At 37.5% G+C, this 16,311-nt stretch overlaps 1 protein-coding gene across 2 annotated transcripts in view; it reads right to left on the bottom strand.

Annotated features, from left to right (window-relative positions):
• APBB1IP (amyloid beta precursor protein binding family B member 1 interacting protein) overlaps positions 1–14,766 on the bottom strand; it is a 48,924-nt gene extending 34,158 nt beyond the window's left edge. For both annotated transcript variants that reach the window (XM_081343262.1, XM_081343263.1), the window contains exons 1-2: positions 14,604–14,766; positions 1,561–1,632 (exon numbers count right to left, since the gene is read on the bottom strand). In XM_081343262.1, coding sequence (XP_081199388.1) covers positions 1,561–1,632 — 72 coding nt within the window. In that variant the 5' untranslated portion in view covers positions 14,604–14,766. The remainder of the gene's footprint in view (positions 1–1,560; positions 1,633–14,603) is intronic.
• Positions 14,767–16,311: the final 1,545 nt, after the last annotated feature.

Raw genomic sequence — 16,311 nt, 5'->3', positions numbered from 1 at the left:
ACTACTTTAGATTTATTGGAAAGGTGGTCTGAAATGTTAGGCACCAAAATGGAAGAATAAAGATGGGGGGGGAGAACCCAAACAGATCAAAACTCTGTCTAATGCCATTTCCCATCTTGTCATTTTAAAATTGCGAATTCCAGCTAAGCCCAATTTACCGCTTTTCCATTACGCTCAAAATACACGCAGGTTTCGTGCATAGGCTAGGTGCCTATACTTATCAGAAGTCACAATGCCAAAAAGGAAGGAGCCAGCACATGCACACCTGTGTGCACATACATACACATACCAATATTAAGTAACATTTGGCTGTAAAACAAATCTTCCCAGTTATAGCAGGAATTGATAAGTAATTTCTCAACCGTAGCTTTACTGTAGATACAAGCAACCCACTTGCTTACATAAAAACTATGCAGCTCTCCATCAAACACAAGCAACAAAAAATAAGACAAAAACATAATGAAAATTGTGTAAAAGGAAAACAGATGTCTCCAGAGGAGGAAAGGAAAAACAAGGAACAAGACTAGATAGAAATCTTGAGTGGTGATAAAGGTCAAATAAGTTGTCACCAGCAGTACAAATGTCGGAAGGTAATACAAAAGGCCCTTCCAGAGGAGGAGCATATTATCCAGGCTCCAGATTCCATGTTTTCCCAAAATATCTTTCTTAATATTAACACAATCTGTAAAAGAATATATTATGGCCCTGCTTGACTCATCTTCTGATGGGGGGAAGAAGCAGTAGAGACAGGGGCTTCCAGGAATTGGAGTCCAATCTGATTAAGTCTGAGAAGATTTGCAATGAAAAATAGCAGAAAATCCCGATCCAGATGTGCAAACCTTGTTGCATCATACCCAAGAAGACTCGAGGCAGTAACTGCTGCCAAAGGTCCTTCAACAAAGCACTGAGTGAAGGGCCTGAATACTTATGCCAATGTGATAATTCAGTTTTTTCTTTTAATACATTCACAGACATTTTTAAAATTCTGTTTTCACTTTGTCATCATAGGGTGCTGAATGTAAATTAATGAAGAAAAAAAGAATTTCAACAACTGTAGAATCAGACTGCAGCATAACAAAATTGATATAATTGTCAACCTTGGCAACTTTTAAGATTACATGAACTTCAACTCTCAGAATTCCCAGCCAGGAAGTTGAAGCCCACACATCTTAAGTTGCCAAGGTTGAGAAACACTGATCTACATGTATCCAGTATCACTACTACTTGCCATGTTCTGTTCTCAGCATTAATTAACTTTGGAGGGAAATGTAACGTACTAACTATACAATCAATTGCAGCATAAAATACTGTGGGTAGGAGGATTGCAGTCTTTTTTTCCCTTCTATTTTGAAAGATGCAGTGGGTGTGCAAAGTAGAAAAACTTTGGTGTTTTGATTGCATTGTATTGCATTGATTTACTCCATCAATTTAAAAGCCTCACACAGGGAAAAAGTTCTAGCATAAAGAAAAGAATGTTTACAATTTAATAAATATAAAAAACAGAAAACTGAAGAGGAAGAATATAGGTTTATTTGTTCTATTTCCCATGAGCACACTTACTTGAGTTAGCAAATCCATTTCTCCCAATAAGTCACTGAACATTTGATCTATATCTTCACAGGCTTCCTCCATCTGAAACACAAAAATGTGAAATGGGTTTCAGTACCATATTTTACTGTCTACAAAGAATTTACAAATTGTTCTAAGGTTGAAAAAGAATGGATGTTTTTAGCATGGATCTGAAAAAAACATTTTACTGAAATTAGTAAATGTAATTAATAAATAATCCTCATTTTAATCAAATTTAATTCTTGTTGACTTTATGGACAAAATATATAACTTTTTTGCCATCAGTATAGAAATAATTTGCCATTGTCTCCAGTTTTTTTTCCAAGTAGTCTTTGACATAAAACCATTTGCTTAGTGATCATTCAAACTTATGATGACCCCCCCCTTCCCCAGAGCTTTTTTGCTTTTTGCAATTTCTGCCATGTCCTTCCAGTTTCTGGTAAAAACGAAAGAAAAAAAACACCCACTAGGGAAAATGGATTTGCTTAACAACTGCAGCTTTTGTTTAATGACCATCTTAAAAATACTCATACCTTCAAATCTGGCCATGTGATGCTTCAACCTATGGCAGCAAACTCAATTTGGGCTCAGTTAGGATGGTAAATTGAGGACCACTTGTAAACAGTTCGATTTTTATTTAGAGTGAGAAGCTCTTGGGATTCAAGCAGCACTACTCCAATATGAGTCATTGATCATATCATGTCCTATTTTCCAAAATGATAGTTTCTGTTTTCAGTAAAAACAGAGTCCTCCAGAAATTTAAGATCATTTTCCACGTTGTTTTATTAATTCTCCAGGGACACTGGAGTGAAGAATGTCTGCTATGTGAAAAAACAATGCAAATGCCTCCATATTTCTTGGCTTCCCTCTTACAATCATCCAGATTTTCTTAGCCCAGATACCTAAGAGAGAAAGTCTTTCAGACAGAGGGGTGAGGGGCATGTGGGGAGGGGGCACGGAAGCTGCATGTATATTGAATGGAAATATGAATGGAGGAGAGCACAGCGATGCCTTGAGTAAGTGAGGAGATGAGGGATGATCTTTCCAGGACAGCCTGTTGGTGTGAAGGGGAAAAACCAAGGAAATTACCCTCCTCTTCTTCCTTCTACTGCTGCCCTCAATTGCTGTAGCCTGGATGGGGGTCAACACCCGGCCCCTCTCATCACTGGGGGTCCCATCACAGAGATTTATTCCTTGAGGCCCACAGCACTCTAATTATATCACTGACTGAAGTCACAAGGAAAAAAAACATACACACAGCAGCTGCTGTAGGAAGTGCCTGTTTATTTTCTAATATATTTCAGTAATTCCTTCATAAAAAAAACCTCTACATAATGTACAATGCTAAGCAAAGTTTCATTTTTATTCAAGGAAATAAGAAATAGTGCAATAAAGAAAGGAATGGAGGACTTCAACTACAAAGAGACTCTATTTTCAATCTAGGGCTAACTGTATAATTTCCCAGGAAAATATGCAAATTAAGAAATGCAATTTGCAGGGGTTCAGTTTGAGAAACATTTACTTCTAAACTAATGTATGTTACTGGAAACATGCAGCGTTATCTTCTAATAGGCAAGAAACACTAGAGTAAAGGCTTCAGAATAGCACCTAAGATTCAACTAGAATGAAGATGAAGATTGACCATGATGAAAGACTGCACCATTTATAGCCCTTCTACTAGCTGTATATGGAACTGAGTCAGTTTAAGAAAGAAATTAAGGAGTAAGCACATAATTAAACTGATTATTTCCCCCTCTCTATGGAAAAGAACAGCCTTCTCTCCACCATTATCCCTGGTTATTATGACTTATATCATAAAATTAGTTCTGGTAGCATAATTATTGATCGGATCCAAAATTAACAATATTGATTGCTTTAGTTCATATTACATCTTTATTTTATTGTAGAACTTTTTTATTGTTCAATATTTTTACTGTATTTGTATGTATACACATACACACATATGCATTAATAACATCAAAGTCAAAATGCATTTTTGTTTAAATGATACACACATGCATAAGAACTGGATGGATGGGTGGAAGGAAGGAAGGAAGGAAGGAAGGAAGGAAGGAAGGAAGGAAGGAAGGAAGGAAGGAAGGAAGGAAAGGGATGCTTCTTCTTAAAAGATGCCTATTTTTCATGGATTTGTCAAATGCTTTTATTAAACAGAGTACATTTACTGCCTCTTTGGGGGGCATATTTCATTGTTAAAAATTTGTTTACTGGTTCCCTGAATGTGTTAATCAAATAAACTAAACCACAATTTCTATCTCTCCCCTTCAGGCCACAAAAACAAAGATCAAATGTAATAGGAAGTTAGCTTGGGTGGTGGACTGCTTGGGGGAAAAGTGATTATATTAGATAAATTGTTTGCTTTGCCCCTTCCAAACATTCATCATTTCTGTTTTATGTTTTTTTCAATCGTTTTAATTTTGCGTATCACCAGAGTTATCATGAAGTTGAGTAGCTTTACAGAATTGATAAGCAGCTCCCCCAGTTAAAAAAATAAAATGTTCAGTTTTCTGAATATTAATTGGAATTAGAATATCTTTCCAACCTGGAGTCCAACAAAGCTTTGCAATTTCCAGGAATCAACCCCTACATGCTAGCATGAAATTCTGAAACTTATAATCACCAGACTTTGAAAGACCCAGCTGATAAAGACTATCTCAGAAGACAATATTGTAAAGCTGACGTGGTAATGTCAAATATCTTGTTCATCCATTGCGAGAAGCCATGAAATGTTAGTTTGTGCAATTAATGACAATTAGCTGGTTTTACACAATATACCAGCCACAACCAAACAAACTACATTATGGTTTAATGTGTTAACTGAATCAAGTCTAAGAATCCATGAGAACTAAATGCATTACTGCTATTATGATTCATACTATTCTTCTGAAGTATCAGGAATCTGGCTAAAGCAATCAGTAGTTTATCATTTCATAGGGCACAAAGAACACTATCAGCAATAAGATACTAGGCTAGAATGGTGGAGGTTTTTTCTGCAGACCATTTCCCATTTTAAAAAATTACGGAGGACCCCAAAAGTGCTTTTGTTTGTATGGGTTATGTTTATCATTGCTGTACTAAAAATTAAAACTGCTGCATTCATTGTCACTACTCGTGACTGTTTAATGAGATTTTAATATTGTGTTATTTTTCAACATAGGCTGGCAAATAATTTTGAAAAATAATAAGCTAGAAAGTCTTACAGATACGCCTTTATAATCTGAGGAGAGTCAAAAATCACAAGGGAAAAAGTCTATTCAACAGCAGAATTAATGATCTTATGCACAATCCATTCTTTTTCAGGTGATTTGGATACTATTTGCTCTATTAAGAATCTATATGTTGCGTTTCCCAGCAAAAGCTTTCTCAAGGAAGCAGTCAGGTTGTTCTCTGATTTCTAGGACAATTTCTTTAGTCTGCTCTGCTAAGAGCAGCACCATTAGCAAAATAATACAGCTCTCACAGCTGAATGGAAAACCAGAAAAACAGGATAAATGAAACTTGGAAGGTGAGCTATTCAAGAGCCACCACCAAGGACTTCTCCAGATATCCTGTTCCAGCAGTTACAATTGCAGGAGGTAAGATGAGGATCAGAGGTCTCTCTGTGTCACCTATCTCACTCCAATGTAAGAACTGGAAAGCTCAGGCAGAGCAAACAAGGTTATTTCAGAAGTCAAGAGCCCATGTAGATAAACTCAAGGTCTAATCATCCGATTTGAATGTAGTCTCATTTCATATAGATAAGCCCAAGTTGTAATCATCCAATTTGAAGGTAGTTGAAGGTAGTGTCATGCCAGTCTGAGGATTAACCAGATCAGAAGCAACACATGCTGAGGAAGTTAGATCCAAGGTTGGAAAACCATCTGCCAATAGAAGTCTGATTCCACTCTTCTTTATTGTACTGATTCAGTTGTGCCCGTTTTCCTGACTCACGACCCTGTCATTTGAGAAGCCTCTCAAAATGTCTCTATTCTAACTCCCTTAATCTTTCTCTGCCTGTGACTGAGCTTGATGTTGTGCTTCTATAACAGATGTTGATTCCTGACTTCTCTACACATTCAAGCTCTTCCTTCAATGGCTCCCAAGTTGCCAGGTCAAAGCCTGTCATGCTTTGCTCCTTCAATTCACACTTTGGCCTAGGAGACAGACCCCTTACATCGGGTTCTTCATAATCTCCTGAACATTCCTTCTAAAATGGTTGCACAGAATGGGTGGAAACATCATGGATACCACCCTGCCAGTGGACGTAAGTCATCCATATAGAACAGGGGTCTTCAAACTTGGCCCTTTTATTGACTTGTGGACTTCAACTCCCAGAATTCCTCAGCAAGGCATGCTGGCTGAAGAATTCTCGGAGTTGAAGTCCACAAGTCATAAAAGGGCCAAGTTTGAAGACCCCTGATATAGACAGCAGCACACTTATGGTGACTGAAGCAATAGTTATGTTGTTGAATTGCTTATCACTGCCAACAGTTTGGCTACTTGAGTCTGGACCAACTTAGCTTTCCAGACTGTCTTCAGAGAGAGGCCTGTGCATTATTAATGATAAATTACGCAACGCTAAAAACTTCTCTAAATTTCTTTTATTTCTCTACTTTCTATTGGAGGTTAGAATTATTATTTTTATTGCAGAATCAAACAATACAACCATAATTTATTCCCTGACATATATTTCCATAATAGGTATGATTGCTTGAATAATGAGAATGCACAAAACTCTCTTTTGTAAAGAGAGCTGTGGACACTGATTGATTATTTTGATGCCTGCGGGCATATATGCTGTCAGGGTAGGAAAGTTCATAGCAAATATTTTTATAATAGTCATCGTTAATAATTTGATGCATTTCAAAATAGACAAGTTGGGTTTTTTATGTTTAAATGTGTCTGATTCTTGGAGACTGTTTAACAAGAAACAAAAAATTATGAAGAATTATAGCCTATTTCCTTGAATTAGGTTTCTTGGAAATCTATGAGGCTTCAAGTTAGCACCTTAATGACTTATGATCAGTCAATATTCCATGCACCAAAACAAAACAAAAAAAGAAACCTAATTGTTAAAATGGTCATTATTTATTCAGCACACTGTCATTAAATTTTCTAATTAATTTTTCCTGACAAACAGCTTATTGCCAATCAAATATCAAAATCAATAAGTCTTAGAATAAGTAAGATAACAGAATTAACTGTTTTCTGTTGTAAAGAAAAAGCTTCAGCTACAAATACATATATGTGGAGAATGTTTGCAACATTCAAGCATGGCCCACCAGTTTCTGAATATCATAAATGAACAACAGTGAAAGTTACAAATAGATCACTGATCTGAGCATCTGAACTATTAGCAATGGCCCCTGGATGAAGCCAAATAGCAGGCAATTCAAGACAATTAATATTTATGAGAGATATCAGTAGTCGAGTTCGAAGACGCTAGTTTAACTTCACTAATACAAGCAAAAATTTGAATTTAGGTAACTGACAGAACTCCAGAACTCATGTCTTATTCCATATTCTAGAAATGATGCACCTTGCCTAGAAAATTGGTTGAGACTTTCAGAGAATCTTGATATCTTTTCAACAGCATTTACTCATTCTTTTTCTCTAAGAAAATATGTGGCAAAGCTGTGTTCAGTAGATCCTTTTTTGCCAATAGTTTTGTTTACTGGATCCAGATTCTGGATCACTAAAGAACGATTGACTACCTCGATGCACTGCAGTGAGGTTGCTTCTTCCCTTTGTATCATGATAATAGTTCATGGAAGGTAAGAATCATTGCCTTTAAAACCTTTACAAATCCAAGCTTGGTCTTTGTTCTGATGTTTCAGTAGACTTTCTCCAATACAAATGGCATATATTAACACTAAAGGAGATAGAGACATCTTTGATTGATATTGTATACTCTCTCCTCTGCACAGACTCAGAAAAACACATCATTATTCTCCCTGCAGAATGTGCTGAGGCACCAACAGTTTTAACTGCATTCTTGGGTAATTATAATATGTTTGCTGGGGAATTCTGGAAGTTGAATCCCATACCTCTTTAAGTTGCTGAGTTCAAAAACACTAATTTAGCACACAGAGGCACTTTTGATTGGATTGATCTTTTAAAATTCTTCTCTTGTGGGATAGCAGAGAGCTACTACAATCTAAACTGGGCACACAGTCACATTTTAGCAATTTTCCACCACTGGTAAACTTCATGTATGTCCTAAATTCTGAAAAGTCATATTACCTGTGAATTCTTGGCAGATGCAATTTTGGCACCAAATTAAAGAAAGGAGTACAATAGTACAGTGGCTAGCAATTACTCCCACCTTGATCATTAGATTTTGAAAGAATTTATAGGTATACTATAGATCTGAAATAATATGGGAAAATACAGTTTCTCTGTCTTTCACTAATTCAAGTTATGTTATGTTATATCTTGAGACCAAGGTTTCTAATTCTAGAATGTTACTGCATGAATTGGGAAACAATATAAAAGAAAAAAAGGAACAGGCTTTCTCTCATATGCACTATGTTGTTTCCTATCGCATTGTAAAATCCTATCTTTAAACTGATGGGCTATCAGTTGTGCTTTCTGGTATCAAACCATTAACCTGGCATCCAATCAACACATGCTCTTCAAGCGGATTGGATTTATAGATATTTAGATCATCCCCCTCCACGGTATGTTAACAAATTCAGACGTGTACTTATAGTCAGAAATATAGTTAGTGTAAATTGCCTGGTTTTCCTTGACTTTGTAATAGACCAACATCTTGAATTTAAATTTGATATTGTTTACAAGGCTAACTTTATGAAATATGTTGTGTAGTGGGTTTCTTGCAAGCAGGAGGCGAGACGAGAGGGTTCAAACAGGAACATTGCTTTATTGTAGAACAAGAACAGACCTAGAAACCAAGGCTTCTACACAGCTACTTATACTACTGGCCACTAGGTGGCAGCCAATAGGTTTGAAGGAAACTATTGCCGCCCTAGAGCCAACCAATGATCATCCTGGAGACTGCATGTCTGGGAAGCCAGCAACCGTTACACAGACTCCCTGATTAAGTAATCTCAAGCAGCATTCAAAGACATGTGGAAACAGTTCAAGTAAATAGGCCCAATACATTACAGAATACTCTTAGTTAATTGTACTTTTATCAGTTCTTACGTCATGAGGGTCTCTGCCTTCAACCAAAAAGACAATTTCCCTCCTGTGTGAAATGACAATGCATTAATCTTGCAATGCAGCCTTTGTACGTTGAGATTTTTCAGGAGGAAGGAAGGAAAAAGACAAACTAACAGCAAATGTAACACCATCTTTTTACCAAATGCCAGAGTACATTTTCAGCCTGATTAAGTATCCTCCAGAGACAAAATGATTTGCAGCCAAGAATCACTGGAGTTGGAGAGTACTTTTGTTATAAACACAGAGCCACCTCTATGCAAGCTCAAAGTCACTGTCTAGTTGGGCAGTCTAAGAAATCTAAGTTATAAACAATCAAATAATTTTCCAGATTGCAATCAGCAAACTGAAACAAACTAACATATTTACACATGCCATCAATCCAAAGGCATTGCTTTTGCTTCTGCTACCCCAATACATTAAAATTGCTTTTGAAAAAGTTTCCTCTTCTGAACAACTGTCATGAGTTTTTTTTTCTATACTGTCTTTTACTATACCATCATTAGTTTGGTTTTTACTATACATTATTTTTCATATACCTGAAAAACATACTACAGGTAAATTCCCAGACAAAATTAATAGAATTGCACAGTTTTCTAATTCTAATAAAATTCTAGTTCTAGTGCATTAATCAAATTGTTTTTCTTCTGAATGTGTGTGTCTCTGCCTACAAATGCAATGTAGGCTGCAGACTCACACAAGCTAAACCTCCAAAAGCACACATCAAGTGAACATCCCATTTCACACCTTATCATGAGTGTACATTAAGTCAAACCCTTTATGAACAGACTCCAAGTCTTCATAGCTACCCAGTAAGCTAAAATTGGTATACAGTTTTCCTGTTTAATTACACTGCTGTACCTATCAAAAATAATTTGCTAGTTGCAACAATGAAAGCTATCATATTTATAGAACACATGTAATTTTACCAGTATAGTTCTAGAGTACTTTCACATGTGCAATACATGAATTTAAAAACAATCTGGTCTAATGTTTCCTTCTTCCTGGATGCTTTCAATTGCCCACTTAGTTTTTGGGTCATCTATGGCACGGGTGTCAAGCTCGCGACGTCACGCAACTTGTCACGATCTATTGCGACTTTTTTCCCATTGCCGGCAATGGGGTGGGTGCAGTTTTGGCATGATGCATCCGGCCCGCAGGCTGGCAATTTGACACTCCTGATCTATGGTTTTCCATACAAGTACTAATGTTTAGCTTTTTTTTAGATCAGCTAAGATTGGCCAGGCACTAATTACAATGCCAGAAATCCAATTCTTATCTCCATTCAGTCATAAAGCTTGTATGCTCTCCTGATTGTTGGAAAAATGGGAATATGATTTGTTGTGTATCTATGGAGAAATAGATCTTTAACAGTGCTTTTAAACTTTTTTCTCTCAGGACCCCTTGCTAGTACAGACAATCCCCAAAAGAGCTTTTTTGTATGAGTTATATTGATAATTATCAGATTAAAAATTAAAACCAATATATTTGCTGTTAGGACTGCTTCTTAAGATTATATGATGGATTTTTAATATTGTATTATTTTTCAACATAATTGGCAAGTTATTTTGTAGATTTCTGAGAGGTTCTTGGTCTAGGTTGTGGTCCAGGGATCCTAGGACCCCACTTTAGAATAGAGTGATCTCTGTCATCCTGAACTTTTTAGCAGAAGGTACAACTAAAATGAATTAAATATAACGATGCATAATACTAGAAACAATGTTCTGTAGGTTATTTTAAAAGTTTCACTTGATAAAACTTCTAAAATAAGTTAAGTAAGAAAGAAGAGTGCACAAAGAACTTTTGATATTTTTCATTTAAATATGTCTGATGCTTTACTACTATCATGCAACCCTCTTGGCCTCTCAGATGCTGGTAAAAACCCAGCTATTCCAGGCCTTTGGAGACTGATTACGGAACCAGGATTATTAATATTTGTTATTTTATTTCACTGATTGAATATTTACTATTTTACCTAACTTAGAACCACAACTGAGTCCAAAATTTCTATTGCTAAGCGAGACATTTGTAAAGTGAATTTTGTCCCATTTTACGACCTTCCTTGCCATTATTAAGTGCATCACTGAAGTTTTTAAGCTATTAACACAGTTGTAAAGTGAATCTGGCTTCCCCATTGACTTTGCTTGTCAAAAGGTTGCAAAAAGTGGTCACATAACTCCAGAGCACTACGACCATCATAAATATAAGTCAGTTGCTAAGTATCCAAAATTTGATCATGTGACCAAGGGGATGCTTCAATTTTATTTTTATTTTATTTATTTTAATTCCATTTATATCCCGCCCTTCTCCGAAGACTCAGGGCGGCTTACAAGCTTAGCAGTAGCCTTCATTCTATGTATATGCCTGCTTATTAGGGCTTTCACACACACCCCAAGCGGCATTGGTCACAAGTCACTTTTTTCTGTGTCATTATAACTTCGAAAAGTCATTAAATGAATTGTTGTAAGTCGAGGGTTTACCTGTAACTGCAAACTGCCTAGAGTTCTTTACAACTGGGGCATTTCACCAGTAAGAAAATTAAACAATTAAATAAAACAATTCTACTCTGATCTGCATTGAATGGAAAACTTTTATTTTTTATTTCTTTTGTTTTGAATTGTTTTGAACACTGAATCATTACACTTCTCAAGTATTTAAATAAATTTAAATTAATTTAAAAATATAACAATAAAGCAAAAAGGAAAGAGGTCATCAGAGTAGTATGCCGAATATGGTCAATAAAAGTTAGTATGACAGTCATGTTTTGATCAATGCCGTTTTTATGTGAAAATATGTGGACCTTTGGCGGTGCTACTGCAGCTGCCATCTTAGCCTGTTTGACCACACCCTTCAGACACCCTCAGAGGTCCTTGGAAAACACACTAGAAAATTTTAGGGGGGGGGGAGGAGAGAAGCATAATTGGGACCAGAATTTCCTAAGCAAGACAGTTGTTAAGTGAGTTATGCCTGATTTTATCTCTTTTTTTACTACAGTTAATCGAACTTGTTAAGTGAATCATGTAGTCATTAACTGAAACTGGCTTCTCTCATTGCATTTGCTTGTCAAGGAGCTGTCTGGGAAGGTTACAAATGGCAATCATATGACCTGATGACTCTGCAACAATTGTAAATACATGCCTGTTGCCAAGCATCCAAATTTTGATCATGTTGTTCTGGGGATGCTATCAGACTGGTTGAGTGTCATTTTTAAAAGGCCTTTGTAACTATACCAATGGTTGTAAGTCAAGAAGCAGGGGGTTGGACTAGATTTCCAGAGCAGGGGGGTAGGATTATAATATTTCCAGAGCAAGGGGTTGGACTAGAAGACATCCAAGGTCCCTTCCAACTCTGTCATTCTGTTATTGGTTAAGGATTACCTGTATTTTGGTTTTCCCTACCTGATCAAGCTGGGCTTTACAGCCATTATAAAACTGCCAAGGTTCAAGGATGCTACATATGCAGGTTCATAAGAAGTTCAAAATGAAAATAAACCTTTCTGGATATGTGCTAAAGTTAGCACTGTGAAATTGCTGCACATGTCTAGATATATTTTAGCATGCTCTCAATATCTGAGACTTCTCAGCTCCGAGAGGGCCCTTGATGTTATAGCAGTTAATCAGGGAACGGAAATGAAATCTAACTTCTTCCTTTCTCCTCCAAGATAATATTAGCTGCTGACTAACTTGGAAATATACAACACAGCCTCTGTTAATATTTACTTTTAAAAAACAAAAAAAAATCTATTTCCTTTTTTTATTGTAGGATAATATTAACTGGCTAACTAGAAATACGCAATGTGGGTTTTGTAATGTATTTTCCAGACTGCAAGGACAAGCTCAGTTCCTGACATCTCTATAATTTTCTTGATGGTGTTGCAGAAATAGTTTGCCTAACCCCTAACCCTCTTCTGGGAGATTTTTGATTTCTCAATCCAGCCTGGAAGTCACTCATACAAATGGCAACTAGGCCCAGACCTACTTAGCTGCCAATCCCAGATAAAACTAGCCACTTACTGAGGCTTACCTAGTTGTATTAAGGGCAAAAGTATACTTTAGGGCTTGGGGGCAAAATAGTAGGCAGGAATGACCTTCGAAAATGGGGGGAGGAGCAGGGGAGCCCATAGTTCCACAATGGGCAGAGAAACTCAGAAATGAACCTCCCAAATTTATCAGGTAGTAAAAGATGGCTGCAGATCTGTACTTTTAGACTTGCAAGATTCTGTTAATTTGGATTTACAATTAGCTCATCTGGTCATGTTTCCTGTCTGGTCTACCTGAGAAGGCTGACGGGGTAACTCTGAAACCAATAAAATCTGTGCTTCAATTATTTATGAGACTGCAAAATGCAAATGCTTTTAACAGAAGATAAAATGTGTGATTCATGATTATGTTTATCATAGAGTTTGGTTAGTATAAATTTATGTATCTATGTATGTATGTATGTTTCAAAAGTAACATTAAGTGGGGTTGAAAGACTTAATGTTTTGCTTATCCCAGCTATATTTTGTGACTTGCACCTGTTTTATTTTGCATGCAGATACAGGGGAAGAGGAAGATATTTTATTTCTATATTGCTCTTTCTCCTAGTCAGAGAAGTCCAGACCTTTTACAATGGAATGGAAACATCCTTACATGCAACATTATAATACATTACAAACCATTATTAAATTAAAAACACACACAGAATTATGGTAATTATTTTGCTGTAGTTTTAAAAGATTCAGTCCCTGTGAAAGTTCATGCTGCAGTTCCTCTGTGTTGCAAGAGAGTTGCTGTTCAGCCAACATAACCTTGTGTATACTTTTTGTGGCAGGAAGTTTTGCAGAATTGACAAAACCGCCACATAGAGAAGTGAGCAAATAGGTATCCGAGATCAACACCAGAAGAGAGCTTGTGAAGGAACTGCCATGCTTTGCCGTCTCTGGCCTCCCCCATTTTCACACCCACATATGTTCTAAGATCCTTAGGCAGAGCTTAATAAATAAAATAAGAGTTGTGGGAACTGACCCACTTGGAAGCCACATTCTTTCAATGGGAAAAATGATTATTTAAAAAAGCAGTGATGGTTCTTTGGTGTGAAAAAAAGGTGCTCTGTATATGTTCAGAACCTGAATATTCTCCTTCTGGAATACCTTCCATCAAAGTATCTTCAGAGATCACATCATGCCTCGCACACTGCATTCTCAATTAATTTCAATATAGCTATCCTATCACTTGTAATGCTATTAACAGGAGGAACTATAATAGAGGGGTGGGAATATCAGGAGGAATGTTCATATAGACAGCAAAAAGATGTGGGGAGTAGAAGAAATACTGTCCTATGGAATATTTGGCAAAAGTGTATTAAATGGGATTATAGTATTTGCTAAGTTTAGAAAACCCCCGAAATATACTAAAATGGAATTGATGCAAAAAGTTAATCCTTAGAATGAATGAAACCATGAGTTTACTGCGCCAGTCCTTCCACAAAACTCCAAACCTAGTTACTCCATCTTTACTTCGTCTCAGAAACCGGAACGAGTGTCGCTTTGCTGCTGCTGCTGTTTAATCATTCCAAAACTGATCAAGTAATTCCTGAGCCAAGTTCTACTTTTAGTTCAACCTTGAGCTGGATTCCCAAAAAGAGGCATTACAAGTTATCATTGTGAAGATAACATTTTTCGTGTACAGAAATACATTTTGTATTTAATTGGTCCCGTCTCCCCCCCCCAATATGCAACCGAATTTTGCAAACAATATTTCTCCTTTCTTCTATTGGTTGTAACGGGGCACTTATTACAAATAACGCCCGCCACCAGGGGAGAAAAGCCGAACCGGACCTATTTTTGCTCCAGTGGTTCTTCTTCCAAAGCCTACCTTGCCGGATTTTGCTGCGGCACCAACTTCCAGAGGTTCAAGCGCTAGGGAATACCCGCGCAACCGAGGCGAAGCCGATGGGCAAAGGGTGGAGAGCGCGCACTCGGCCGCGACTGGCTAGTGCCCCAGCGGCGGAGCGCTCCTTTCCACGCCCGACCTCTCGGCTCGCTGCTCCGGGAGAGGAAGTTAACGCCGAGAGGAGCAGAATATTAGCTGCCGATGGGGAGGGGGTGGCGGGTGCGCGAGGATGACTGGGTGGACAGAGATAAAACAACAGGCGTTTCCTAGAATGTCCCCGAAGAAACTTTTGCCCTCCCCTGTTTTCCTTTACCTCGCTTCTCTTTGCTTTGACGAGATTTGATATCTCGAAGCGAGAAGCTCGTTTGATTACAAGTCAAGCTGAAGGGCGTTTCCTAGTTGCACCTTCCCACAGCTGGGCCATGGCAATATGGCATTCTACGTGACCTGGCCTTCGTTTCCAGCCCCAAAGGCTAAGCAGCCTTAAATTGTCCTCGGCTCTTTAAGGAGGAGTGTTTTCATACTTATTCCAACATAGTGCGATGGAAGCCACAGGCTTTAATTTTGCCATTCGTTTTCTTCACGTGACCTTTTCAAATTCGTAGTTCACTTCAGCTACTGAATGCCAGCGACTTTCAAATGTGCCTCTGAACAAAAGGGCCTAGCTTTACCGCACCCTATAATTGTCTAATGCCGATCTTTTGCGCACCATAAATCTAAAATAAAATAATAAAAATCAGATATTCTTGTTTAATACACCACAGCTTCAAAGTGTATACACTTGATGTACTCCCACAACAAGTAACCTGGTCCTATATTAATGACACTACTCCAACAGCTGAAAATGCAGATGATCAAGTAATGGAAGTCAAGGACTACTATGAAAAAAGCAGCTACAATTAAATATAAGGAAGACCAAACTAATGCAACCCTACTTCAAATTGCAAGATATTAAAAATATTAAATCTACTCCTTTTTAGAGTCAATTATGAACAATAAAGGATCTAGCAATAAAGACTTACACCACAGATTAGTACTTGGTAGGGCTGATACTTTGGAAAAGATACTTGGGTGCTGTGATGTGTTTAGATCAGAATTGTGTAGGAATGATATTCCCTGTTGTACTCTATGGAAGCAAAAGTTGGATTTTGAAGAAGCAGTATAGGAAGACACTTTTGAACATTGGTATTGGAGAAAACTCCTGATAACAATACCTTGTGTAATGTATTGGGCTTGCTTGTTAACACCACATGGTAAGGCTGGAGTAGGGAGCTAGCTAATGGCTCCCAACATCTCAGACAACCCGTCTCCAGTGCTGCCATTGGTTGCCCCTAGGTGGCAATAGGTTGCTTCAAACCTATTGGCCACCGCCTAGGGGCCAGGGTATAAATTACTGCAGCTGCAGTCCTGTTCTCTAGTTCAGATCCTGCAAGCAATAAACCATGATCTTTGCTGAACTCACTCGCCTCGTCTTCATTCCGGCGCAACGAACCCAGTACACAACACTGGCGACAAAGGTGGGATTAGATTAGATTTATTGAATTTATATGCCGCCCTTTTCCCTAAGGACTCAGGGGGGCTCACAACAAAAAATTTAAGAAACATGGAATACAATTTTTTTTAAAAAAAAGAAATAAACAATAAATGTAATAGATACATGACAATTTAACTCAATAAAAGCCAAATTTTA

This window comes from Vipera berus (genome assembly GCF_964194415.1).
Source record: "Vipera berus genome assembly, chromosome: Z".
Lineage (NCBI taxonomy): Eukaryota > Metazoa > Chordata > Lepidosauria > Squamata > Viperidae > Vipera > Vipera berus.
The sequence above is the reverse complement of the archived record's forward strand: the minus strand, read 5'-3'. Positions and strand labels throughout refer to the sequence as shown.